The sequence below is a fragment of the Chlorocebus sabaeus genome, chromosome 10 (genome assembly GCF_047675955.1).
Source record: "Chlorocebus sabaeus isolate Y175 chromosome 10, mChlSab1.0.hap1, whole genome shotgun sequence".
NCBI classification, from domain to species: Eukaryota; Metazoa; Chordata; class Mammalia; order Primates; family Cercopithecidae; genus Chlorocebus; species Chlorocebus sabaeus.
In genome coordinates, this window is record NC_132913.1 from 56,775,550 (window position 1) to 56,802,710 (window position 27,161).

Consider the following 27,161-nt stretch of genomic DNA (forward strand, 5'->3'; position numbering starts at 1 on the left):
CCTGTATCTCTATCACCAGGATGGAGGGCAGAGGCGGAGGCAGCCTCCACCTCTTGGGCTCAAGAGATCCTCCTGCCTCAGCCTCCTGAGTAGTTGAGACTACAGGCGTGCACCACCACCCCTGGCTAATTTTGGGTTGGTTTTGTTTGTTTGTTTGTGTTCGTTGAGATGAAGTTTCGCTATGTTGCTCAGGCTAGTCTCGAATTCCCGGTCTCAAGTGATCCTCCAGCCTCGGCCTCCGAAAGTGCGGGAATTACAGGCAGAAGCCACCATGCCCGGCTAAAAAGTGAAATCTCTTGACGGCGAAGAGAAATAAGAAGAGGGGTATAATGGCTAAAGGATGTCTGTCTGGAGGCAAAGAAGGTCGCCCAGAGGTCAGGCACGCGCCCCTCGGTGGACACAGCTGGGCTTCTCAGAGACTCCTAAACCCTGCCTCGCATCTCAAATCGGCTTAAGTATGCGAAAGAGCTGGGCGACGCGCGCGCACTCTCGGGGAAGCTTGAGTCTCGGCGCCCGCCGTAGACGTCGTGACAGAGGCGGCCCGTTGCCGTGGAGCCAGAGAAACGCGGCTGGGCCTCCACCGCTGTGGAGACGGCCCGCCGCGGGCCTTGTTCACCATGTCGGTGCTGGATGCGCTTTGGGAGGACCGGGATGTCCGCTTCGACCTGTCCTCGCAGTGAGTCTCCAAGATTCCCTAGGGGTCTGCAACCCTGTAGAGGGCGCCGCGGTGCGCGTTAGGGACCCGCGGGCGGAGTCTGCACCTCCGCAGCTCGCGGCCCTGGCGAGGGTGGGAGGCTTGCGCCGGTAGTCTGCGCCTGGAGAGACCCCAGGCTGGTTGGGCCACTGTGGCCCTCCCGAGGCGGGCGCCGCGGCAAGAGCGCATCTGGATTACACAGTTTTGGTCCCATACGACCTCCGGTCCCCCATCCTGGCCTGCGGGACGGATCAGGAATGTGAACCTGAGCACGACCGGGGCCACGCGGCGCTTGGCGTCCCGTATACACCCACGTGAGCTTGGGATTTCAGTTTCATGGAAGGAGCGTAGGTCAGGAGCTCAGGAAACTAGGGTTCTAAAACTAGATGTGTAATATCGACACACAGTGTGGGCCCTTGGACAGAGGTCTTCATCATTCAAGCTAGAGTCCTCATGTCTGTAAAATAAGGGAGGTGGGAGTAGGCTGTCTTCAAAAATTCCTAACCACGCAAACTTTATGTCCTTGGTAAGCTTTCACTAGTTATTCACATAAATCACCAACAAGAAGGAGCCTTCTTCTGCAGCCTGTTCTTGGAAATTATCATACTTTAAATAGAAGCCCTGTTTTTGGAAAGTATCGTAAAGAGAAAGTGGATAAAAACCTCCTGCCCCAAAATCCAAGGCAGGAAATGCTGGTTGGCATTTCTAATACTAAGTGTTGAGAAACGCTAAAGCTAAGATTCCTGGATTAATTACATGGAGCTTCTTAGCTACTTCTTATAGCTCCTTATCATGGACCTCCCCTCCTTAGATGGAATCGTTCCTTATCATGGACCTTACCTCCTAAGATGGAAAAATGAAATATTGATACATTTCCTAGATTAAGTAGAGGCTAGATATCTAATGCTAACATGTTAGGCCTTTTAAGAAGAAGAAAGAGAAAGGAATTCGTAAAATTGCGGACTATAGTAACATATTGCGCACATTCTATGATATTTTTTGTCTTTCTTATAGGGTTCTTAATCCAAAAAAAGTCCGTTTCGTTAACATTAGTAAACATTTATCAGTGCTTACTATGTGCTAGTTACTGTGCCGATAGCTAGAGACAGAAAATAATGGGAAATGATACTCATATCCCCCCATTCTCATGCAGAAGATACATATAGACAACTACTATAATAAATGTGGTAAGTACCATTCTGAAAAAAAAATGAACGAAAAACTGAGACTCATAGAAACAGAACAATTTATTCTGCCTGGTGAAGTCCTTGAAGAATAAATATTCATACTGTTTGAGCTGGTCCCTGAAGAATGGGCAGAGCCTTGTCAGGGTAAACAGGAGGCGAGTATTCCAGAAAAGAAAAAAAGAATTAAGCGTTAGAAGCAGAGTCTTGGAGCTGTGACCTCATTGGCTAAAGGCAAGGTCTGCTGCAGAGAGGTTGGAGGTACAAATAGATAAATTAGCCAGATTGTGACATTTTTAGCGCAGGATTTTGGACTTAACAACTTCTAGGCAGCGGGAGGGTATAGAAGGCTTTTAAGCAGGGAAATGATATGGGCATATCTGTATTTTCAATAGGTAATTGAGTTGGCTCTATGAAGAGTGTATTAGAAGGCTCTTTTAGATAGTTTGGTAGGTTTTTGGACACTGTCGAATCTATTCTATCAGTCAGCAAGGTGCTCTTGTTTCCTTTTGTCACCTGTATCTATTTATCTATTTGCCAAGGTCCGAAGATGCTTTTCATACAGCGTTTTTTTTTTGTTTTTTTTGTTTTTTGTGAGATGGAGTCTCCCTCTATTGCCCAGACTGGAGTGCAGTGGCATAATCTTGGCTCACTGCAACCTCTGCCTCCTGGGTTCAAGCGATTCTCCTGCCTCAGCCTCCTGAGTAGCTGGGACTACAGGTGCCTGCCACCACACCTGGCCAATTTTTTTTTTTTTTTTTTTTTGTATTTTTAGTAGAGACAGGGTTTCACCATATTGGCCAGGCTGGTCTCAAACTCCTGACCTCATGATCCGCCCACCTCGGCCTCCCAAAGTGCTGGAATTAGAGGCATGAACCACCGCACCCAGCCCATACAGCTCGTCTTTAACCATTCCTTCCATAATTTTCTGATGTCCTTTCCTCTACTCAGAAACCTCTGAAGGTTCTCTCCTGTCCACAGGATAAGGCCTAAATCTATCAGACTGGCATTCTGAGTTCTCCATAGTCTGGTTCCTCCTTAGTTATCCAACAGTATTTCTCTCACTACCTCCCAATATGGTCCTTCTTTCCTAGCTTGACTAGCCTTCTCCCATGTCCTTACCATTTCTTATTCCTGGTCTTTAATCAGTACTCTTTTCTTTTCCTTTTATTTTTCAAAATTCAACACCTCCTGCCAATCTGGCTTACTCCAGATGGCCCTGATCACTCCAGGCCCCACTGATCTGCAGGTTCTTGAAGTTCTTGAAGACCTTATTTCTAAATACGTGAACATTTGGTACAGTATTATTTATGCTGTTAGCTGTTTTATGTACATATGTCTCTTTTCTCCCTAAATAGATTGTAAGCAGGTATAGTTGTAGCTGTAAAATTCAAACCTTTATATTCACCTTAGGCAAATGAAAACAAGACCTGGAGAAGTCCTTATTGATTGTTTAGATTCAATTGAAGACACCAAAGGAAATAATGGAGATAGAGGTGAGTATATTTTTAAATGTATTTTATATTCCTGGTTTAATTTACAAATGTTGAATCATATTAGCTAGAGAATATATGAAACAGCATCATTTGTCAGTGTAATTGTGAGAAGGGGAGAGTTAAATTCACATAAGACTTTTCTCAGATTTAAACAGAAGAAAGGATAGGTATTAAACATGTAGTTTGGTCATTCAGTAAGTCCTGGTTCTAACATTACGTTTATCCAACGTAACTGTTAAAACTCAAGTAGACCTGTTTGCAAGGGGCATTAGTTCTGACCATTGGATCTGTCTTTCCAAAAAAAGGATATGGGGTAGTGAAATATAAGTAGGTCATAGCTCTGGTACCTGGAGCCATGCATCCTTTTTAAAAATTCAGGAGTAATGCACCATCAATCACCTCTGGTTGTCACCTAGACATGGATATGTGGGGAGCAAATTTAGTCCTGCACTGTGAAATCTATTTGTAGGTCAAGTACTAGAAAATCCTGTGAGACTTCTCCGACTGTCACCGAGGACCAGCACAGCTGGACCCTAGAGCCCCTCCCAAACCAAATCTCCCCAAGGTTGGCACTTTTAAAAGTCCAGCCTGCCCATAGCAGCTATCTGGAGCCAGTGACCAGTAGGTCTTGGAAGCATCATTACTTCCAAGGAAAAAAAATAGAAGATGTGGAATGGCAGCTTAATGTATCCAGCATATGTTTTAGGGGGAGAAGTTTAGGAGGGAGGGATGTAAACCTCTTATTAGAAAGGGGTAGGTGGGGAAATAGAGCAGACTTCATTCAGGAAAGGAGGAATCAATAAATCATAGAGAAGGAATGGTAACCCTTATTGGCAGAACATGCTTACTGTAGCCCTTTGAGTGGCTGCTTGCTTCCTGAGACTTTCTTCTGATCTGCTCTGGGGTGGCATGTAGGCAGCAGGCCCTGTTGTAAGCCTTTCTTCTCTGAGGGTGGTTCCCCTCAGAGACCTTATTTTTAAATGCATGAACTTTTGGTACAGTATTATTTATGCTGCTGGCTTTTATGTACATATGTCTTGAACTCCTGACTTCAAGTGATCCACCTACTTCAGCCTCCCAAAGTGCTGAGATTACAGGCATGAGCCGCTGCTCCCGGCTAATGTACATATGTCTCTTAATAGAGACATATTAGATAGTAAATATGTCCCTAATAGATGGTAAGCAGGTATAGTGGTAGGTATAAAATTCAGACTTTCATATTCATTTTAGGCAAATGAAAACAAGACCTGGAGATTTTATTGATTGTTTAGATTCAGTTGAAGACACCAAAGGAAATAATAGAGATAGAGGTGAGGGTGGTTCCCCTCAGAGAAGAAAGGCTTACAAAGGGGCCTGCTGCCTACTTGCCACCACCTACAGGCAGATCCTTTTAGTGATTAGGGCCCATCCTTAAAGTAATGCTTAGATCATACTTCTGACAGGTTCAGATAAGAGTGGAATATGAAGATCTAGCAGCAAACAAGAAGTCTTAGTTTGTGCTTTTGAGGGTGGAATAATAATCCCAGCTATCAAGATGGCTGTATTTTGACAAAATCTGAATTAACTTGAGAAAGCCAAGAGAAAGTCCCATACAGATTGGCAGGAACTCTTAATAGAACATTTTTCGATTCTTCAGATACTCATTGAGTACAGAATCCTGTACTAATACTTTAGAGTAGGAAGGGCAGAAAGCCTCTCTGACCAGAAATCTCCAGTGCCTGAAATCCTACTGTTAATAAAAATAGGCCAACTACACTGGCTCTTGCCTGTAATTCCAGTACTTTGGGAGGCCAAGATGGGAGGACTACTTAAGGCTAGGAGTTAGAGACCAGCCTGGGCAACATAACAAGACCCTGTCTCTACAGAAAATAAAAAGAATTAGCCAGGTGTGGTGGCGTGCGCCTGTGGCCCCAGCTACTGGGGAGGCTGAGGTGGGAGGATCACTTGAGCCCAGAAGGTTGAGGCTGCAGTAAGCCATGTTCATGCCACTGCACTCCAACCGGGGTGATAGTGCAAGACCCTGTCTCAAAATAAAAGTAGAAATAACTGTGTGTGTGTGTGTGTGTGTGTGTATGTGTGTATGTATGTGTGTGTGTGCGCGCCAGACCTCAAAAACCTTTAGAAATTTTACAGGAGTACGCAGCGCTTCTGGTCGTTAAGGAGTTAAAAAATGGAAGGGGAATCCTGCCTTCTAGCCATCTCCTTCCCCTCCCTTTCAGCAGTTTAAAAATGACCAAGTTAAGACATCGCCAAGTTCAAGAGCCCCCTATGTTAAAACTGTATCCCAGAAGATTAGCACATTTAATCCATTTTCAACTATTAGTACCCTGACTTGAAATTATCAGATTAGCTTTGCCCATAGCTCATAGCCCAGTTATAGAGATAAAATGTTGCTTAGGTGTAAAATGGCGTAAGGAAAACATAAACAATGTATCTATGATCAGAAAGTCAGTTATAGAAATGAGTTTGTAAAGGATTAAAATATTGTATTAAAAGGCTGTGTGAGAAAAAAAGGGACAGCCATATTTCAGTGTTTGGGAGATTAGCAGAAACAGGGACAACTATATTTTGGTGTTAGGCAGGATAGAGAGGAAAGTCCATGTCTGGAACACTGGTTTTGGAGCTGTATAGGCTGGGGTTCTTCAGCAGAAAAGAGGTAGCATTAAAAATCCTAGAGATTGTAGGAGATACACCAAGAGCAAAGAAAAAGGCAAACAGAGGTGGTTGGTGGTTTTATATGGCAAACCCTTCCCACTCCATAATTTCTCCTGGGACTGACATAAAAATGTAAAAGAATCCATAGATGTCCTGAGCCCATAGCACATTTGTAGAGATAAAATGTTGCCTAGGTAAAATGGCATAAGGAAAACCGGTGTATCTATATTTTTAAAAAAAAAATGTCAAAAATGAGTTTGGAAAGGATTATTTTTAAAATAGCTGTTATTTGGGGAATGTTTATTGACAGTCACTGTTCTGAATCTTTTATATAAATGTAATCTCATTTAACAATAATGAAAACAGTAAAACAAAAAATTTAAAGTAGATGCAGTCATATTTATTTTCAAATGAGGAAACTGAGGAATAGAGAAGTTAGTTTACTTTTCTAAGGTCACGTAGCTAGGTGATGAACCTAACTGCCTACATTGATTTCTAAACTGGTAGGGTCATTATTCTCTTCTCAAAAATTTTTAGTCCTCCCTAATTCCAATCCTAAACCTCACCCCCAACTCTACTGCCTCCATTCCTAATAGATCTAAGTCTGAACTTATTTGTCTAGCATTGAAGAACTTCTAGTATGTCCAAAAACAACTTTTATCACCTGTGCTGCTGTCTTCCATTTGTCCATCCAGGTCCGGCATTCTTATCCACGCTTTTCCCCTTGCCCTGGAAAGATAACTGGTGTAGAGTACATCTAAGGGTTCCTTGTACACTCTTGCTTCCAGTTGGAAGAGCCGTGGCAGAAGATCAAAAGGAGGCAGGAGTATGAGGTCTGGGTATTTATTGCCCTGGTTCCTTCCCAATGAAGGGCTAGCTGTGTTTTTCCTCTCAAAGCAGTCAGCTCCATAGGACTCTTGTTTCTTCCAGATTTCATGAACTGCTGCTCCTTCTTTTGTAAATAAACCTCAGTTATCCTAACTTGAGTGTGCCATCTGTTTTCCATTGGACCAATAACTGAAGGATATTGTACCTAGTCTTCTATGATCTTGTGTGAACTTTATAATCCAGCTATGCTGGGTTACTTATTGTTTGTCAAACATATTCTGTAATTTTCCACAATCTCCCTTGAGAATGTGTTCATCTTTTTTAGAGCCACATTTGCTATCCAGTTTCACTCAAGTATTCATACAGACCTAGTTTCACTGATTTTAGACATTGTAGAGGTTTTCAGAAATAGTATAATCTGGCTGGCTGTAGATTACTCATAAAAAGAATTTTATGATTGTAATTTGTTGGTGAAATAATGTGTTTAAACAAAGTGAGTCTTATTATTTCAGAATATCTCAAAGCTATGATAATATGCTAATTGTATTGTACATCTCTAATACACCTAGTATGCCATTCTCAAATTTATTGTTTTTTTCTTGGAGCATCAGTAAGGGATCACTATTGTACAGGACACATTTTGAGAAATGAAGTATCTAACTTTGTATTTCAGTGTATGAACATCAGGCTGATGCTAAGATCAAAAAATATAAAACCTTAAATAGACTTCAGCCTGACCATAACTTCTTAAGAACAAAATAGTTTGCTCACAGCAAAATTATGTGTATAAATATATGGTTGATTTAAATGAGAACTGCTAAGAAAGTACTCATATAGCAAGGATTAGCGTGTGTGTGAGAGTTCTTTGAAAAGTGTGATTTCAGTAAATAGCTGTGTAATTATCCTATATTCATTCTCAGTTGTACACATATGACTTGCTGGGACCCAGAACAGCTTCTACCAAGACAAAAAAACTAGTACACAATTCTTTCCTCAGTCAGTTTGAGTTAGAGCAAAGCTATTGGCAGAGAACATCTGTATCCCTTATATAACTGTCAAATTTTGTTTCTCTGGGATTCTGAATCATATATTGTATACCTTATATAGGTTGGATATGCACAATATTTTCAGTTAGTAAATATATGAAAAATATCTGAGTGTTGCTTCTGGTACTGGGCCAGAAGTTCCATAACCACCTCATTCAGTGCTGCAAAAATGAGTTCTTATTTAAGTTAACCTATTTTTTGTCTGTGTGCTTTTAGGTAGACTCTTGGTAACAAATTTAAGAATTCTCTGGCACTCTTTGGCATTATCAAGAGTCAATGTTTGTAAGTATCTTTGTTAGATAAGTCTGAAGAAAAAAGATCCTTCGTCAGGTGAATTTGCATGGTGCCTTTGATACCAAAGAAGTATGTAGAAATCTTAAGTTAATAAAAATAAAACACCTTCAGAAATCCTAGACATCATAATGCAAACGAAATTATCCATTATTATTTTTGTTTGTCCATTTTGTGTCTTGGACATATGTGAGATTAGGGCTTTAACCTTGGTTCTTGTTTTTTGATTATTTTTGAGAACATGCTATCCCTTGTTTTAATTAATCCCAAAGAAGGAAGAAGCTCTGATAAAAGTATAAGCTTTTCATTGTGTTAAATTTTGTTTCACTTATTTTTTAAAAGTATTTTAGATTATCCAGCTAGACTTGTTCTTTTTTAGTAGTAGTGCTAAAACTTTCAGTAAAGAATGCTGCAGAGGCTTTTAGGGATGAAGACTTCTTTTTTCCTGTGTTATATTTTTATGTGTTCAAAGAGACAGAATTGACCCTCTAGTTTTTTTAATTATTTAAATTTATAGTTATTTCTGTAAAACTTTTAAAAGTTTATTTCTATATATGTTTAATTTTTTAAACTGTTAAAAGTTCTGCATATACCTATTTTTTTTTAGAAAAGTATTTTTTCTCAGTGTGCCGTATCATGCTCTTTACATTCTTTGCTTTTGGATTTTAGCTGTCGGTTACAATTGCATATTGAATATTACAACACGGACTGCTAACTCTGTAAGTCTAAAAAATCTTATTGAAATATATATATATATAAAAGAAACTAGATATTTGAGGTTGATTTTTTTTTTCACTATAAAGGAGAAATTGCTCTTAAAATCTGAACTTTTAAATAAATTTGTCCTTACAGAAATTACGAGGCCAAACTGAAGCTCTTTATATACTAACAAAATGTAACAGTACTCGTTTTGAATTTATATTTACAAATTTGGTTCCTGGAAGCCCTAGACTTTTTACTTCTGTGATGGCAGTACACAGGTATAGTAATACTTTGTGGATTATTGAATATTTTTAGTTTATGGTTTTAGACTGCAATAGTCCCCAACCTTTTTGGCACCAGGGACCACTTTCATGGAAGACAGTTTTTCCACGGATTGGGTAAGGGTATAGTTTCGAGATGATTCAGGTGTATTACATTTATTGTACTTTATTTATATTATTATTATGTACTCACCATAATGTAGAATCAGTGGGAGACCTAAACTTGTTTTCCTGCAACTAGATGGTCCCATCTGGGGTGATGGCAGACAGTGACAGATCATCAGGCATTAGATTCTCATAAGGAGGGCACAGTCTAGATCCCTCGCACGTGCAGTTCACAGTAGGGTTCGCATTCCTATGAAAATCTAATGCCGCAGCTGATCTGACAGGAGGCAGAGCTCAGCTTTTCTTGCTCACTCACCCCCTAACCACTCACCTCCTGCTGGGCAGCCTGGTTCCTAACAGGCCACTGACCAGTACCCCTCTATCGGTGGCCCGGGGGTTCAGGACCCCTGTTGTAGAGAATAAAGCTTAGAAGTGTGGTACCATCTTCCTCCAAGCTATGTTGTAAACATCAGAAGGATATTGAGAAGAACATGTTCTATTATCATTTAATAAACACTTTGAAGGTATTTATAAAACACATAAAACTACTGAAGATTCATTAAAAACTTCTACCGGATTAAATTAGCTACCAAGGTAGGTAAAGTGAAATAAAGAATTCATTCAATATAGCTAAACAAGTTGCATAATTAATTAATTTAAAGGATTATTTTTCTAGTAGGTAGAAGGCATGTTTGAGTGTTTTCCCTGAAGAGTTTTATTGGTATTTTGGTTTGTTTTAGGTTTGTAGCCTTTTTTTTTTTTTTTAAATAGAGGTAGTGTCCTGCTTTGTCACCCAGGCTGGAGTATAGTGGTGCAATCATAACTCACTGAAGCCTCAAACTCCTGAGCTCAAATGATCTTCTTGCCCTAGCTTCCTGAGTAGCTAGAACTACAGGTGCGCACCACCCTGTTCTGCTAATTTTTTAAATGTTTTTCTAAAGCCGGACGTGGTGGCACACGCCCATAATCCCACCACTTTGGGAGGCTCAGGCGGGTGGATCATTTGACATCAGGAGTTCAAGACCAGCCTCACCAACGTGGTGAAACCCTGCCTCTACTAAAAATACAAAAAAATTAGCTGGGCATGGTGGTGCATGCCTGTAATCCCAGCTACTCAGGAGGCTGAGGCAGGAAAATCGCTTGAACCAGGGAGGTGGAGGTTGCAGTGAGTTGAGATCACTGCACTGCACTTCAGCCTGGGCAACAGAGTGAGACTCTGTCTCAAAAAAAGAAAAATTTTTTTTTTGTAGAGACCGGGTCTCACTTTGTTGTCTAGGCTGGTTTCCAACTCCTGGGCTCAAGTGATTCTCCTGCCTTGGCCTACCAGAGTGCTGGGATTACACATGTGAGCCACTTCACCCAGTCTGTTTTGTTTTTATATTTTTTCTTCTTGTTGTTTGCTAAATTCTTTTTACTACCTCGGCTTTTTTTCTTTTTTAAACCAGCCCTAAGTGCTATGATTTTTTTTTTAAGCTTTGCTAAGATGACAGGATATACACACATATGTATGTGTATATATGTGTGTATATAATTGTGTGTGTATGTGTATATATGTGTGTATTCGTTTAATTTGTATTTGCCAGTGAAGTTGACATTTTTCATATATTTTATGTATTTTTTGGCTTCTTATAAATTTCTTAATTATGCCCTTAGCTGTCATATATATTGCAAATATTATTTTTAGTTTCCTAGTTATTTGATTTTTAATTTTATTGATGTTTTGATCTATATAATGGTTTAATTTTTAATTAAGATATAATTCACATAAAATGTTACATAAAATTTACAATTTTAAAGTATACAGTTTGATAGTTTTAGTATATTCACAGTACTGTTCAACTATTGCCAAGATCCAATTCCAGAATATTGTCAGCACTCCCAAAATAAACCCCTTACCCATAGCAGTCATTCTCCATTCCCTCCCCTCCACAGCCCCTGACAACCTCTAATTTATTTTGTGTCTCTATGGATTTGCCTATTCTGGAAATTTCATTTACATGGAATCATACAACATGTGGCCTTTTATGTCTGACCTCTTTCACTTACACAGTGTGTTCAAGATCCATCCATGTTGTAGCATATATCAGTAGTAGTAGTAGTTCATTCCTTTTTGTAGCTAAAGAATATTCCATTGTATGGGCATACCACATTTTGATTATCTGTTCATGAGTTGATGGACATTTGGGTTTTTTACTTTTTAGCCATTATGAATAATGTTACTATGAACATTTGTGTATAAGTTTTGTGTCAACGTATGTTTTCAGTTCTCTTGGGTATATACCTAAACCTTAGCTCTTTATTTCACTTAAAGAAGTACTGTGAAATGAAAAGTTCTAAATAGAATATGAAGGGAACAGAAGCTGCTTGTCTTTAATAGTATTAAAAACACTATGTGCTTCTCCAAAAAAATAATTTATAGCATAGTTTCCATTTCTTCCACTAGTTAAGTATTGATGATAACAGCACTAAAAAAAATTAAGATTTACAAGCAGAGTGCTAAAATTCTGCTCTTTCACAATTTATATATTAGAAAATTAATTAAAGTAAAAATTAGAAGTTCAACATTGAATATATGAATCTGTTGTTGTTATTAAGGCTAAGAAAACTTTACTTTTGTTAAATAGGTAACTTAGCCTGTTTATGTGAAATATTAAAATTAATCAAAAGTTAATCAGGGTTTCTGTATTTATTATCAATAGACGTTGAAAAAAATATAGGGATTTAATTCTCTTTCTCTCCCTCCCCCTCTCCTTTTTCCTCCCTCTTTCTCCCCCTACCTTCCCGTTCTTCTCTTCCTCCTTCCCCCTTCTCCCTTTAGGGTTCCTTTTGGAATCAGTACAGATTCATTCTAGTTTTCTGTGTAGAGGTAGAGATGAGCATGTTTTCAGGTTGCAGTGAGATAAAAGAATTGTTTTGTTTTTGTTTTTGTTTTTGTTTTTGTTTTTGTTTTGAGACAGTGTCTCACTCTGTGGCCCAGGCTGGAGTGCAGTGGCGCAATCTCAGCTCACTGCAACATCCGCCTCCTGGGTCCGCCTCCTGGTTTCAAGCAATTCTTCTGAATCAGCCTCCCAAGTCAATGGGACTGCAAGTGTGCACCACCACGCCTGGCTAATTTTTGTATTTTTAGTAGAGACAGGGTTTCACCATGTTGGCCAGGCTGTTCTCAAACTCCTGACTTCAAGTGATCTGCCCAGCTCGGCCTCCCCAAGTGCTAGGATTACAGGTATGAACCACTGTGCCTGGCTGAGAAAAAGTATTAATAATTGGACGCCTGTTTATGTCCTTTGAAAAACAAGGAAATGAAGAAAAGGTAGCATTTTGATAGAAAAAGCAATTTCCATATGTATTGAAAAATAGGGGCCAGGTACAGTGGCTCATGCCTGTAATCCCAGCATTTTGGGAGGCTGAGGTGGGCAGATCACGAGGTCAAGAGATCGAGACCATCCTAGCCAACATGGTGAAACCCTGTCTCTACTAAAAATACAAAAATTAACCTGGCATGGTGGCATGCACCTGTCGTCCCAGCTACCCGGGAGGCTGAGGCAGGAGAATCACTTGAACCTGGAAGGCAGAGGTTGCAGTGAGCCAAGATTGCACCACTGCACTCCAGCCTGATGACAGAGTGAGACTGCATCTCAAAAAAAAAAAAAAAGAAAGGTTATTGAGATAAAATATGTAAATAATACATTAAAATGACAAATTCTACAAAAAACTGTAATTACCAGACCTTATTAAAAAGAAAAATAGAGCTGAGTGCAGTGGTACATGCCTATAGTCCCAGCTACTCTGGAAGCTGAGCCAGGAGTATCACTTGAGCCCAGGAGTTTGTGCCTGGCTTGGGCAAGGTATTGAGACTTTGTCTCTATAAAAACAATTTTTAAAAATAAATAAAAATATTAAATTTATCATAATTATTTGAGTAATGTTCATAAATACTAACAACTGTATATTTTAGTAAGTAAGTAAACATAACCCAAGAAAATCACATTTTCAGTTCGGATTGTCTTTTGTTTGTTCTTTTTCACAGAGCGTATGAAACTTCTAAAATGTATCGTGATTTTAAATTAAGAAGTGCACTAATTCAGAATAAGCAACTAAGACTGTTACCACAAGAACATGTATATGATAAAATAAATGGAGTATGGAATTTATCCAGTGATCAGGTACTGTGTAAAGAACTCGTGAACCTTTTGGGAGAGTGTTTTGGTAATCATTTTTCCATTCATCGTTGGATTTATGTAGTCAGTTCTAATTGTTAAAATTAGCATTATAGGAAAGCATATTATTTTTCGATAAGTACAAGTTAGGTTGACAATAACATCCCTATTTTCAATTCAGTACAATGAAATACCTGATAATCCTGGAATGTCTCCTTAATTAATGAATCAAAAACTCCTGGTGCTATGCTAGGTGGTAAAGATCTAACTATGGAACAGAGTAACTCCACTCCTACCCTTATAAAGAATACAATCTAATGTGGATTGTTGGGGGCTGTTACGTATGTTTTGTTTCTCTCTCTTGCCACAACTCCTTTGCCTTAACCTGTCCAAGGTTTTGATTGATAATTTTAGTAAGGTCTAACATTTAGGCACTATGCTAAGGGATTGATTTACATGGGATATTTAATCAGATCTCCATTTTACATTTGACAAAATACATCAAGAAGAAATTTCCCTGTGGTCAGACAGTTGGTAGGTACTAATGGTTTAATGATTAGGCAGCCTGACTCCAGAGTCCAGGCTGTCAGTCATCTAATTGTACTGCCATCGATAAATGATGAAGTCATTGATACTCAATTTTGGTATTTCTTGCTGCTGTAAAAATAAGTTATTCTGGTGATTAGAAAATTAAGAATAGGTATCCAAAAAAATGATCATTTCTGTATCTCATTGCTGTCTTTTACAGGGCAATTTAGGAACCTTTTTTATTACCAATGTGAGAATTGTATGGCATGCAAATATGAATGACAGTTTTAATGTCAGTATACCATATCTGCAAATTGTAAGTACATACATTTTGATGACCTTATTTTAACATAAAATAAATATTTTTGTTCAATAGTTAATTGGACTTTTAGGATTAGATGAGTTCTCTCTCCCTTTTTTAAGTGGTAGTAGTTATTAGCTGAGGGCATATTTTAAAGATGTTGATAATTTACTATGAAATATTTCAATGTAGAAAAGATCCAGTTGTACTACATTCCAGAGAAGCAGCACCATTATCAACTTGCTATTAGAAGAGAAATATACCGGATTCTAAAAATTTAAATAGTTATACAGAGTAAGGTGTCTTAGATTCCATCTAGAGGGCTTTAATTATTAAAGTTTTCTGTAACTTTTTCATGAGGCAGGTGTGTGGTGCTTCCTTGGCATAGCTTTAGCACACTGATCCACAGTTTTTCTTGGCTGTCTTGTCACTTTCTCCTCTAAAGCTTTTAAAAGCCAGAAGGAATTTATTAATTCTGCAAATGAACTGCTTTCATTGTATTTAGATACAGAATGTAATACGAGCTGGATTCATACCACAGATTTAGTGAAAGGAATCAAGATGATTTTTTGTGATAATACTTTCAGCTTAAGTTCAGTTAAAACTGTTAAAATCAGGCTGAGCATGGTGGCTCATTCCTGTAATCTGAGTACTTTGAGAGGCTGAGGCGGGAGGATTGCTTGAGGTCAGGAGTTTGAGACCAGCATGAGCAACATAGCTAGACCCCTTCTCTATTTTTTTTAAAAAAACAAAACTATTAAAATTCAAAATAAGAACTGACTATATCTGAGACCAGTTTGTTTTGGGAGTAGGTAAAGATAGTTCTTTGTACTCTGCTGTTGCTATGATAAATAAGTGACTCAGTGAAACAAACTGTAAACTTCAATCCACTAAATAATTTCATTTTATGTGAAGAAACTACTTACAGAATTCTAGAACAAATTAGATGGAACATAAAAATAGTTAATGAAAATCTCATGAGGTTATCCTGTGATAATTGCCCTTATTGTAGGATATATAGTCTTAAGACTAAAGAGTTTTATTAATATTTATTGAGTAGACAGAATGTATGTGATACCTGGAAAATACCATTTTTAAGAAAAGAATTCCTGGCCCATGAGAAGAATAATTCTTTACAAAATATTCCCAACCCTATTTTTGGCTAAATTATTTGATTTCTGAGTCTCTTTAAAATTCCTGATAATTCATTCATTTTTATGCCAAATTTTGAGTACCTACTCTGTGCCAGGTGCTAGAGACACAATCATGAAAGTCATGAACCAGTATACAGTTCCTGCCATCAAGGAGCTTTCAGTCTGATGGAGAAAAGCAACGTATTAAACAGAAAGCCATAGAATCTCATAGGAAGAAAATTATTTCTTGCTATCAAAAGAAGCATAAGAATTTATGATCAAGGCTGGGACAATGTAACAAAATCTACATAGGTATTTGATAAATTGGTGTTTGTATTGCTATTGCTTTTTTATATTGCATTAACATGTTATAGCTTGCCTAACCTAACTTCTATTACGCTGAATAATTACTGAGTAGTAAACAACCTTGTGCTTTCTGTTCTTTTTGTTATTTAAGAATTGCCAAATATGGCCTCTGGAATGAATTCAAGCGGCCCAAACAACTTGCAATCTGATATCATCACAGTCTGTCACTGCAGCAGTCAGTCTAACTTCAGCTCCACACCTCAGCCATTACCCTGACCCCACTCCTATAGATATTTATATCAGCTTCTTGCCAGTTTCTTTCTTACCAGCCTGTGTCACCCACAGACACCTGGTTAGATTACCTATTGAAAGCCAAAATGCCAGTGTTCTGTGATTCTTTTTTTCTTTTTATAGACAGGGGTCTCACTCTGTCACCCAGGCTGAGTACAGTGGCATGGTCTTGGCTCACTGCAACCGCCACCTCCCAGGTTCAGGTGATCCTCTCACCTCAGCCTCCCGAACAGCTGGGATCACAGGTGTGCACCGCCATACCTGGCTAATTTTTTTGTAATTTTTGTAGAGATGGGGTTTTATCATGTTTCCCAGGCTGGTCTCAAACTCCTGGACTTAAGCAGTCTGCCCACCTCAGCCTCCCAAAGTGCTGGGATTACAAGCATGAGCCACTGCCCCTAACCAGTGTTCTATGATTCTTAACTGGGATTGTATATACTCTTGGTGGGGTGTAAAGTAGCCCAGGTGAAAGGCCAGGTTTTCATAACAATTATCATCAAAGCCTTTCTTCTTTTTCTCAGTCTGTTTCCCAAAGTTGCCTGCCTGTCTAGAAGCATGGCATCCCATCATCACCTGCCAGATTACCCTTCTCTGGGCTTTCGGTCTCCTGGTCATAGTGTTAGGTCCTCCGTGGTTCTCCCGTACCCTGCCAGCAGGTACATTTTCTATCACTTCTACAGGCCCTACCTGCCATTCTGCGTCTATTCTCCCCTTTTCCCAGGCCACTGGTGTCACCGCCTATCTTCCGCTGACCAAGCTTAGTCCTCACATCACATTTACCAGTTGATGTTAATGACACTTGATCTATCCCAGCCTTCCTTGATGTCTAGTGATAAATATTCAAACTTATTTTTAAAACTTAAATAGAATGGAGGTTCTTTTAAGAATGTAGCCACCTATGATGGAAGAAACAGAAGGCACATGTGACTTTAACAAACTAATCTAGCCTTAGGAGCTACAAAAGACACTGGCTTACCAAAACTGAAAGATTCCTAGCCTTTTGTTTAAAAGTTCAGACTGGGCACCGTGGCTTATGCCTATAACCCCAGCACTTCAGGAGACTGAGAAAGAAGGATTGCTTGGCCGGGCGCGGTGGCTCACGCCTGTAATCCCAGCACTTTGGGAGGCCGAGACGGGCGGATCACGAGGTCAGGAGATCGAGACCATCCTGGCTAACACGGTGAAACCCCATCTCTACTAAAAAAATACAAAAAAAAAATTAGCCGGGCGAGGTGGCGGGCGCCTGTAGTCCCAGCTACTCTGGAGGCTGAGGCAGGAGAATGGCGTAAACCTGGGAGGCGGAGCTTGCAGTGAGCTGAGATCCGGCTACTGCACTCCAGCCTGGGCGACAGAGCGAGACTCCGTCTCAACAACAACAACAACAAAAAAGGATTGCTTGAAGCCAGGAGTTCCAGACCAGCCTGGGCAGTGTAGTGAGACCCCTATCTCTACAAAAAATTAAAAAGTAGCTGGGCATGGTGGCACATGCCTGTAGTCCTAGCTAATCAGGAGGCTGAGGTAGAAGGAGGATCCCTCAGCCCAGGAGTTTGAGGCTGTGGTGTGCTATGATCACGCCACTGCACTCTGGCCTGGGTGGCTGAATGAGACCTAATTAATTTAATTGTCTCTAATTTTAAAAAATGTTCACTCCCTGGAAGTGAGAAATATTTGAGTCAGGGAATTTTGTGCCTATTTCAGAGATGTCTTTCTTGTGTTGCCTCTTAAAAGTTTGCCACCTATTTTCAGTCTTGTTTCTTTTATTTGATCTCTGCGGGAGTTTAATGAAGGAAGGAGGAGAATTCTGTTCTTTAGATTATGAAAAGTAAATACTGTGGAAAGTTTAAAAACTGAGTTAAAGAGTCACTATTCAATTAATAAAAACTTGCATGTTTTTCTTTTTCATTTTGTATCTAGCGTTCAATAAAGATTAGAGATTCAAAATTTGGTTTAGCTCTTGTCATAGAAAGCTCTCAGCAGGTAAGATCTTGTTTATTTTTATTAATCTTTGATTTTTAAAACTATGTGACAGTCTAGATTTTTAGTTTTATTTGTATAGTAATCAGTTTACATCTGAGAAGAATATTAGCTTTAATATAAAGTTATATATGAAGCGTTTGAAGTCATACAGAAATTGTCCCCAGAGGAAGAATCCTGCTTATGTTTTTTTGTTGGACAGACATGATCATTTGTGATCATCACTTATTAATGACAGAATCAAGTCATTGTGCTGAGGGCTTTTCATGCATTATCTCAATCTTTACACAACCCTATGATACAGCTACTATTTCTCCTCCATTTTATAGTCAAGGAAACAGGCTTTGAGAAATTAGGAATCTTACCCATGATCTCACAGCTAGTAAGCGATGGGACTAAGCTATGATCTCAAGTCTGACTGATTTACCAAGACTGTCTTTGAGAAACACAAACATATATTTGTGTACACACACACGATTTGAGGTCTTATATTCTCACACACACATTATATGCTATTTATAACCTGCTGTGCTCCATTATGCCAGGTTTTTGCAGAAATGCATTTAAATAAAACAAGCTGGTCTCATGGTAGTAGTTTTGACTGGCTAAAATTTTAAATACACTTCTTAAAAGTGATTTATAAAATTACTTATCTACCTTCTAAATTTAAACATGAATGTCTGCTTATTCCTTTCCCCTGGCCTACAGCTGCCATTTATTATTTACTGTGTTCCAAGAACTGTACCAAATGTCATATATATGTTTCTCTTATTTAATATGTCAACTTGATAACCATTTTATGGTTAGAAAATTGAGGCTTAGAAAGGTTAAGGAAAGTTTCTAAGTATCCTACAGCTAGTGAATTAGTGGTAGAACCAGAATTTGAACATAAAAGCATGTGCTCTTAACCCAGAACATATACTCTCATCTATTACGGTATGCTACTTAGTTTTTTAACACTCCTCTCAAAACACTGTATCATGGCCCAGTTTCTTTCCTAATTCTTCAAGGAGATAGCCTCAGATGGCCTGTTTCCTTTCTTCTTTTCATGTAGTCTGTTCCTTTTCAAGGCCTAGTTCAAGAAAAACATAGTTCCCTTGGCCTTCACAGTCTACAGTGTATTTTTTAAATCTTGAAAGGTTACCTTTGATATTTCAGATGAACTTATATTTGGATATACTTCAAAATAAGCCTGCGTTGGGGGAGGAGGGGTTCAGGTGAGAGTGAGGTTACAGATGAAACAGAGTTGGCCACGTGTTGCTGCTGCTTGAAGCTGGATGATGGCTCCGTGGAGGCTCCCTTGTGCTCTTCTGTTTTTGTATATGTTTGAAATTTTTAGTAATAAAAAGTTTAATTGAAAAAATGAACTTATGTATTATGCTCTAAAATGAGGACAATTTGAGCGATAATTTATCTTATACTATGAATACTGTTCTTCAGACTTATTGGGTTTTTTATTATTATTTTATCTTGTAGAGTGGTGGATATGTTCTTGGCTTTAAAATAGATCCTGTGGAAAAACTACAAGAATCAGTTAAGGAAATCAATTCACTTCACAAAGTCTATTCTGCCAGTCCCATATTTGGAGTTGATTATGAGATGGAAGAAAAGGTAATTTGTTGAGTATGTGAAATAAAGTTTGCATTGCTTTTATGCAATCTATAAAATTCAGATGTAAATACCACTGTGCACCATTTAATTTTGAACTGTGTTTAAAATGGTGAATATACAGATTCTGTCCAAGTGGGCACAGCTCCTGGATTATCACTCATTGGTATCTACCACCTGTCTTCTAATTGGCTGCTTCATCATTCATTCCTGCCCTCCATACCTGCCCTTGTAGGTGGGCAGCCACCTAAGTAAATTTCCATGTGCAATGCTCCTCTGATACAGACAGACTTGAGTCTCTCTGTCAGATTTTTATTTTACTTCAGCCCCCTATGAGCATGGACAAACCTTACAGGCCTCATAAATACCATCTTCTTCCTTAGTACTCCACAATATAGCAACTCCAGGAGTAGGCTACATCAACACGGCCTGCATCCATTCCTGTTGATCCGTACTTCTGCCATATCAGTTATGAAATATTTTGCATATCCTACCCACATGTCTGCTCTTTGTCTTCTTCATGATTTCTTTCCTGGTTGCTGCTAGTATTCCCTGCTCTCCAGGTACATGAGCTCTCTTTTGGCTTCACTTGTCTCTCCAGCTGGGACCCTCATCATCCAGTCTATCAGTTGTGTCCTCACTACCCACTCCATTACAGGTGTCCTTTGTTACTTATGTTATTGTCCACTCTATCACCAGTACTCTTTTTTTTTTTTTTTTTTTTTTTTTGAGGCGGAGTCTCGCTCTGCCGCCCAGGCTGGAGTGCAGTGGCCGGATCTCAGCTCACTGCAAGCTCCGCCTCCCGGGTTCACGCCATTCTCCTGCCTCGAGACTCCCGAGTAGCTGGGACTACAGGCGCCCGCCACCTCGCCCGGCTAGATTTTTGTATTTTTTAGTAGAGACGGGGTTTCACCGGGTTAGCCAGGATGGTCTTGATCTCCTGACCTCGTGATCCGCCCGTCTCGGCCTCCCAAAGTGCTGGGATTACAGGCTTGAGCCACCGCGCAGTACTCTTGCTAGAGGTGCTAGCTCTGATGTACTTGCTGTCCCCTCTATTGTTGGTGCCCCCCACTGTCTGCTCTATCACTGGGACAGTCACTGTCCAGTCTGTCAGAGGTGCCCTTGCCATTTGCTCCACTGCCATTGTCCTTGCTGTCCTCTCTGTCCTGGTCCCATCACTGATCACTCGATTATAGACTCCCTTGCTGTCTGTTCTTTTACTGGCACCCTCATTATGCACTCTATTGTTGGTGCCCTTGCCGTTTACTTTATGATCGGTGCCCCTGCTGGGGCTTCTTCGCATGCCGAGCCATGTCACAGCCATTAGTTGTATCTCTCCTTCTGCTCTTGGACTACAGCATGTGACTTTAGTGAGGCCCTTGTTGCCTGGTAGTGCTCCTTGTACTTAATTTTTTCCCTCCCTGTCAAATACTATGTATTTATCCTTCTAGCTAAAACTTGCATCTGGGTTTCTGACATTGTATTACATACACTATGTATTTCATCATCTGAACCATCCTTTCTTTTTCTTCCCAACTTGCTGTTCTTTCAGCAGTCACCCTTTCACTCTGCCTTCTCTGTATATTCCTTGGTAATATCACCTGCTTGTTCAGCTTCTTCAACTTGTACTTTTGTGGATGACTCTAGATCTTTCCTTCTGACCTTGACATATTCTTTCAGCTTATGGTTCCAAATACCCTTTAATATTTTCATATAGATAAGCATCCCAAATGACATTAGTGAAATTTCTTATTTCAGATTTATCTTAGTAATTTAAATAATTATGCAAGTCAATAAGATACACTAGGACTTGGATGAGCATCTCAAACTTGGCATACCTAAAACTGGCCTCCTCATCTTTTTCTCAAAAGCAGCAACCTGCTGATTTATTGATTGTTTACTTATGTTTTTGGCACTGTCGAAGTCAACTGCACTCAAAACTTTGAAGTATTCCTTCATTTTTCCCATTATCTTATTTTACATTTTCAGTTATACCAGTCTCCTCTCTGTTTCTAGCTATTATTATTCTTTGTAAAATAATGTTGTAGAACAGGCATGGTCCTTAGAACCTGACTTTCAATCCCAGTTTCATCATTTATTTGTGATCCTAAGCAAATACGAGCTTCAGTTTTCTCAGAATTGATATAGGGCTAGCCACGGTGGCTTAAGCTTATAATCCTAGCGCTTTGGAGCAGCTGAGGGGGAGAATCACGTGAGGCCAGGAGTTTGAGACCAGCCTCAACATAATAAGACAACATAGTGACACCCTGTCTCTACTAAATTTTTTTTAAATTTTAAAATTTTTTAACTTTAATTTAAAATTTAAAATTTTTAAATTTAATTTAAAATTTAAAATTTTTAAATTTTTAAATTTTAGATTTTAAATTTAAATTTAAATTTAAATTATAATAAAAATTAAATTTTAATTTTAAATTTTAAAATTTTAAATTTAAAAAAAAATTTTAATTTTAAATTTTAAAAATTAACCAGGTGTGGTGGTGGCCTGCCTGTAGTCTTAACTACTCAGGAGGCTGAGATGGGAGGATTGCTCGAGGTCTGGAGTTTAAGGCTACAGTGAGCTATGATCATGCCATCGCACTGCAGCAGTGACCTATCTCTTAAAGCAAGACCCTCTCTCTTAAAAAAATAAAAGAGAAAAACAGACATAATCTTTCTTAGAAAGTTATTGATCATGTCCATTAAATGCCTGGCACATGGGAGATGCTTGACAGGTTAATTCCCCTACCCATTCTCTAAGTTTCGTTTGTTCTCTTCTTCTGTTCTTTGACCCCAGTACATAATAGCAGCTAGCCATAATAGCTCACTGTCTCACCTCATGTGACTCCCTACTCAAATGCCATCTCTTCAGGATCTTCCCTGACTGTTCTTCTAAAACAGCAATTCCCATCACTTTATTCTGCTTGCTTACTTTCTCTCTCTCTCCTTCCTCCCTTCCTTTCAGAATTAATCAGTCTCCTCCACTATAAGTGATCTCCATGAAGTCAGCGTTTTTTGTCTGTTTAATGGCTATATCTCCACCAGTCAAAACTAGCACATAATAGTGAATATTCATAGTTGTTGGATGACTGTGTTAAACATCTGCTGTTTGTCATTCACTGCTCTAAGCACTTTATATGCACCCTCACATTTAATCTTCCCAACGATACTGTGAGGTGTATTATTATCCTTATCCTGCAGTTAAGGAGACTGAGGTTTAGTTAATTTACTTGCACACAGTCACACAACTCTGAACGTGGTTGAAACACTAAGGCTATCCTCAGCTTTGTTATAACTGCTTTTTGTAGGTTGAATCATATGATAGTGTTGGTATTTTATCATTTTGACAAAAAAATGGTAGTTTCTTATGATTCAACATAATATTTAGTTATCGGTCATTGTGTTTTCTCTTTTTCTCTACTCAGTAAATTATAAACCCTTTGTGTTTAAGGGTAGGATTTTATAACCCTTGTTAGTACTGGCATAGTACCTAATATAACAAAGGGGATATTCAAATATTTGAAAAATGAACAAATAAATAAGTGTTAGTTCTACATTTTATTCTTTACCTTTAGAATATTCCATAAAAATATTTGTTCTTTTACTTTTCACAAATTCTATATAATGACTATTCTGAGGAAAATTGAACATTTGCTATTATGCAAAACTTAGTTTTTCTAAACAATGTGAAAGAAACAAAGTCAACTCAGAGTTTTTTCTTTAAAGATATCTGAGTATTAAATATGTGTAAATTTCTCTCTCTAGTTATTTTCATAATATTGACTTCAGATATGAAAGCTTAGGTTTACTCGATTAGTTTTATTACTCAAGTTAGTTTTTTAATAAAACAACATGAATTATATCATGATTTTTATAAACTTTAGTAGTTTGTAATTGTTATTTTAAAAGTATTTGCAGTTCTCATGGTACATTTAATATTGTCTCTGATGCATTTTAACATCTGCTGATTTTCAGCCCCAGCCACTTGAAGCTCTGACAGTCGAACAAATTCAAGATGATGTAGAAATAGACTCTGATGATCACACGGATGCTTTTGTGGTGAGCATCACAAAGGAGAGCATTAAATTTCTTAAGGATTTTATCTCAGTCTTGTTTAATAAAATAATAGTGTAAGTGTGTGAAACACCATATAACTTGAGATTTTGATGGTATCTTATACCTGAGTTTGAAGATAATATTTTTAGTGAGGGATTTCTTTTGTGACAATAACTTTTAAATTACCAAAATCAGAAATACTTTGAAGCCAGGCACTGTGGCTTACACACGTGTAAGCCCAGCACTTTGGGAGGCCGAGGCAAACAGATTGCTTGAGGATAGGAGTTCAAGAGCAGCCTGGCCAACATGGCAACATGGCAAAAATCCATTTCTATAAAAAAAGAAAAAAAAGGAAAGAAATACTTTGAAAACTTAGTTATTCAGAGGATTTTAGGATTTTAGATATGTAAAGTTTTTTCATACTGTGAATAGAACATGTTAAATATTGTTAATTAAGTTAATTTAAAATCTGTACTTTCATTAATTTTTATGAAATGTTCATCTGTTATTTTATAGGGATCATGTTTTGAAAAGGACATGTATTTGAACAATAGCCTTCCTGTTTCCAAATTGGTATCATTTAACTTATAGCCAAAATAATAGTGCTTTCTCCATTCTATGGCTATTAATCTGACTAGAATACCTGTCTGGTAACATACTTTGAAACAAAGGTGTGAAATTAGTATAAAATAATTATGCTACTACCTCAAACTATATTCATTTGCTGACACATTGAAGTACTTGTTTTGTTTTCCCAGTATTATCTTCTAAACCAAATGTAGGGAAGAAATTGTATAGCTTCTAAGTCATTCTTTTTCTTTTCTTTTTTTCTCTTTTTTACCTGTTTCTTGCCATATGACGGTTAAGTCATTCTTTTTTATCTCCTTTCAAGTTAACAGTGCTAATCATACATTACAAAGCACATTTTTTTACAACTTAAGGTATAACTCTTGTAAACATTAACAGAGTGAATTTTGCTACCAGCATTGTAGAGATAGATGAAAAAAACATTACACAGTAACAGAATGTGAAATACATTTAGTTATAAAATCATCCTGCAAATTAAGTACCTTAGCCCACTGATCTATTAGAATATTATATGTCCAGTGTGTGAAATAGAATTTTCTTTGTCTTATAGGCTTATTTTGCTGATGGCAATAAGGTAAGGACATTTATTTTACCTACAGCATATGAAAAAAGTTTCTAAATTCCAACATTTCGCATTCACAAACTTATGTGAAACCTATTTTTTTGTTTTTTTCCTCTTCCTTGCCCACCTTCTCTATTCCCATCTTATCCTCCTGTCTCCCAAAAAGCAACAAGATCGTGAACCAGTATTTTCAGAAGAACTGGGGCTTGCAATAGAGAAATTGAAGGATGGATTCACCCTACAGGGACTTTGGGAAGTAATGAGTTGATTGATCTTGAGTTGAGATGGATTTCTATTAAAGATGTCTCTAGTTTAAAGATACTAGTCACCTGCCATAAGTCATGGAATAGTTTTTATACTTACAGCTTTTATATTTAAAACTTGTAAGAGTTTTTTTAATGATTGAGGAAAAAGTCATTTAGAAAACTTCAGTTTTCTAAAAATTGTATTTAAAATTGTCATCAAAATGTACCTAGTTTATAAATGTTTATTTTGTACTTAATACCTGTAAAGTCTTAGTTTTCAGATATTAAGTGACTGTATCATGTTCGGTTTAATAAAGAATTTATGCAGTACCATTTAACGTTTTGAAAGTATTATTTAAAAGAAAAAGACTATTCTTATGGAATAATCAAAATTCTGCTTTTTTAATTGTAAAAATCTGGTTTAAATATCCCATGGCTCCTGGCCAGCCATGGTGGCTCATGCCTGTAATCTCAACACTTTAGGAGGCCAAGGCAGGCAGATCACTTGAGGTCAGAAGTTTGAGACTAGCCTGGCCAACATGGTGAGACCTGTCTCTACTAAAAATATAAAAATTAGCTGGGCGTGTGGTGGGCACCTGTAGTCCCAGCTGCCTGGGAGGCTGAGGCATGAGAATCACTTGGACTTGGGAGGTGGAGGCTACAGTGAGCTGAGGATTGCACCACTGCACTCCAGCTTGGGCAACAGAGTAAGACTCCGTCTCAATAAATAAATAAATAAATAAATAATCACATAGCTCCAAATGTAAACCAACTCTAATACAAATTGTAATCCTTAAACCTGTCATTTTTGTAAAAACTAAAAATTACAACTAACTCTGGAATACATCAAGCCCCCTTTAAAGTGTTTTGGATGCTATTTTGTAAGAATTTCAATGTAGTTTTGGCAAGAATACATTTACTCTGTAAGAAAATAGTTTTGTTTATTAGCTTTCTCTTTGTATTTATTGAAACTTCTTTGAATTTTCAGAAATAGGATATTATTTTTCTCATTTCTTGGTTAGCTAAGACTTCTTGACTTCTAGCATCATTCAGTGTTTTTGACCACTGTTTCCATGTAAAACACATTGTAAGGAATCTTTTTCAAATAATTGAAATTAGCCAAAGGAGTCCTCTTCTTCCAGACGGAAAAGTTTGTAAAAACATTTAAAATAAGATGCAATTCTGTATACAACCATAGACATACAGTACAACCAAGTACTAACCTCAGTTTATTAAAAATCAACAAAAGCTACAAACTGGTTTCTTCATTTAAATGGAAAAGGATTTCTACATTTTAAGGGTTAGAATTATAATAAACTACCTTTGTGACGGGGGGAAAGAGTGTATGAAAAATTTGTAGTGGTCACAGATAAAATGCTGCCATAACTGTTATTTAAATATTTTTTTTCAAGCAAAAGAGACTATAAAATTGCCAACTAGTAAGTAATACTCTCAGATGTCATATGATGTTTGTTTCTGACTCATTAATCTTTTCAAATGTTAGATTTTACGTGTAGAGAGAAATGAGTCATTTATTGTTTAAACAAGGAAGCAGCTGTTAGTTTTTTCTAGCGTGTTAAAACCTTTAGTGGCATCTATAAATGGAAAAAGAGTCAATGAGCTCTTCTTTCAGCTGTTGTTTTAGCAGCTGACAGTACCATTGATTTCACTGTGATGTAAAATAAAAGAAAAGGCCTTAACTCATGGACAGAAACCTTGAAGTTTAAAAATACATAATTCCTTGATCTGGGGCATTCATTCATTCAACAAATATTTATAAAGCACTCACAAAACCCCTAGGCTGTATCATTTGAAAAGAACAGACACTCCCACAATCCCTGCCTTCATGGAATTTGTTTTGGGGGACATGTATAAGAACACCAACTTTTGAAATTACAGTATTTCTACAGCCCTACTTGAGTTCAGATAATGTGACAATATGACTATGTAATAAAGTATTTAATGGGACAGGTGTGGTGGTTCACATATGTAATCCCAGCACTTTGGGAGGCCGAGGTGGGTGGATCACGAGGTCAGCTGTTCGAGACCAGCCTGGCCAACATGGCGAAACCCCGTCTCTACTAAAAATACAAAAATTAGCCAGAGGTGGTGGAGGGTGCCTGTAATCCCAGC

General features: G+C 38.1%; 1 protein-coding gene across 4 annotated transcripts; it reads left to right on the forward strand.

Moving 5' to 3' along the window:
* The first annotated feature begins 533 nt into the window (after positions 1 to 533).
* Positions 534 to 25,361, forward strand: BBS5 (Bardet-Biedl syndrome 5). Of its 4 annotated transcripts, XM_038001962.2 has the most exons (13): positions 576 to 676; positions 2,274 to 2,327; positions 3,292 to 3,374; positions 8,120 to 8,185; positions 8,864 to 8,913; positions 9,047 to 9,174; positions 13,310 to 13,445; positions 14,188 to 14,283; positions 17,913 to 17,975; positions 19,449 to 19,583; positions 23,553 to 23,636; positions 24,772 to 24,795; positions 24,950 to 25,361. In XM_038001962.2, the coding sequence occupies exons 3-13, from the start codon at positions 3,296 to 3,298 to the stop codon at positions 25,049 to 25,051; spliced, it is 963 nt and encodes a 320-aa protein (XP_037857890.1). In that variant the 5' UTR covers positions 576 to 676; positions 2,274 to 2,327; positions 3,292 to 3,295; the 3' UTR covers positions 25,052 to 25,361. The 4 variants fall into 4 exon arrangements, with proteins under 4 accessions (XP_007963468.1, XP_037857890.1, XP_007963471.1 ...); XM_007965277.3 differs by lacking the exon at positions 2,274 to 2,327 and having other exon boundaries at positions 534 to 676; XM_007965280.3 differs by lacking the exons at positions 576 to 676; positions 2,274 to 2,327 and adding an exon at positions 786 to 1,008.
* The last annotated feature ends 1,800 nt before the right edge of the window (positions 25,362 to 27,161 follow it).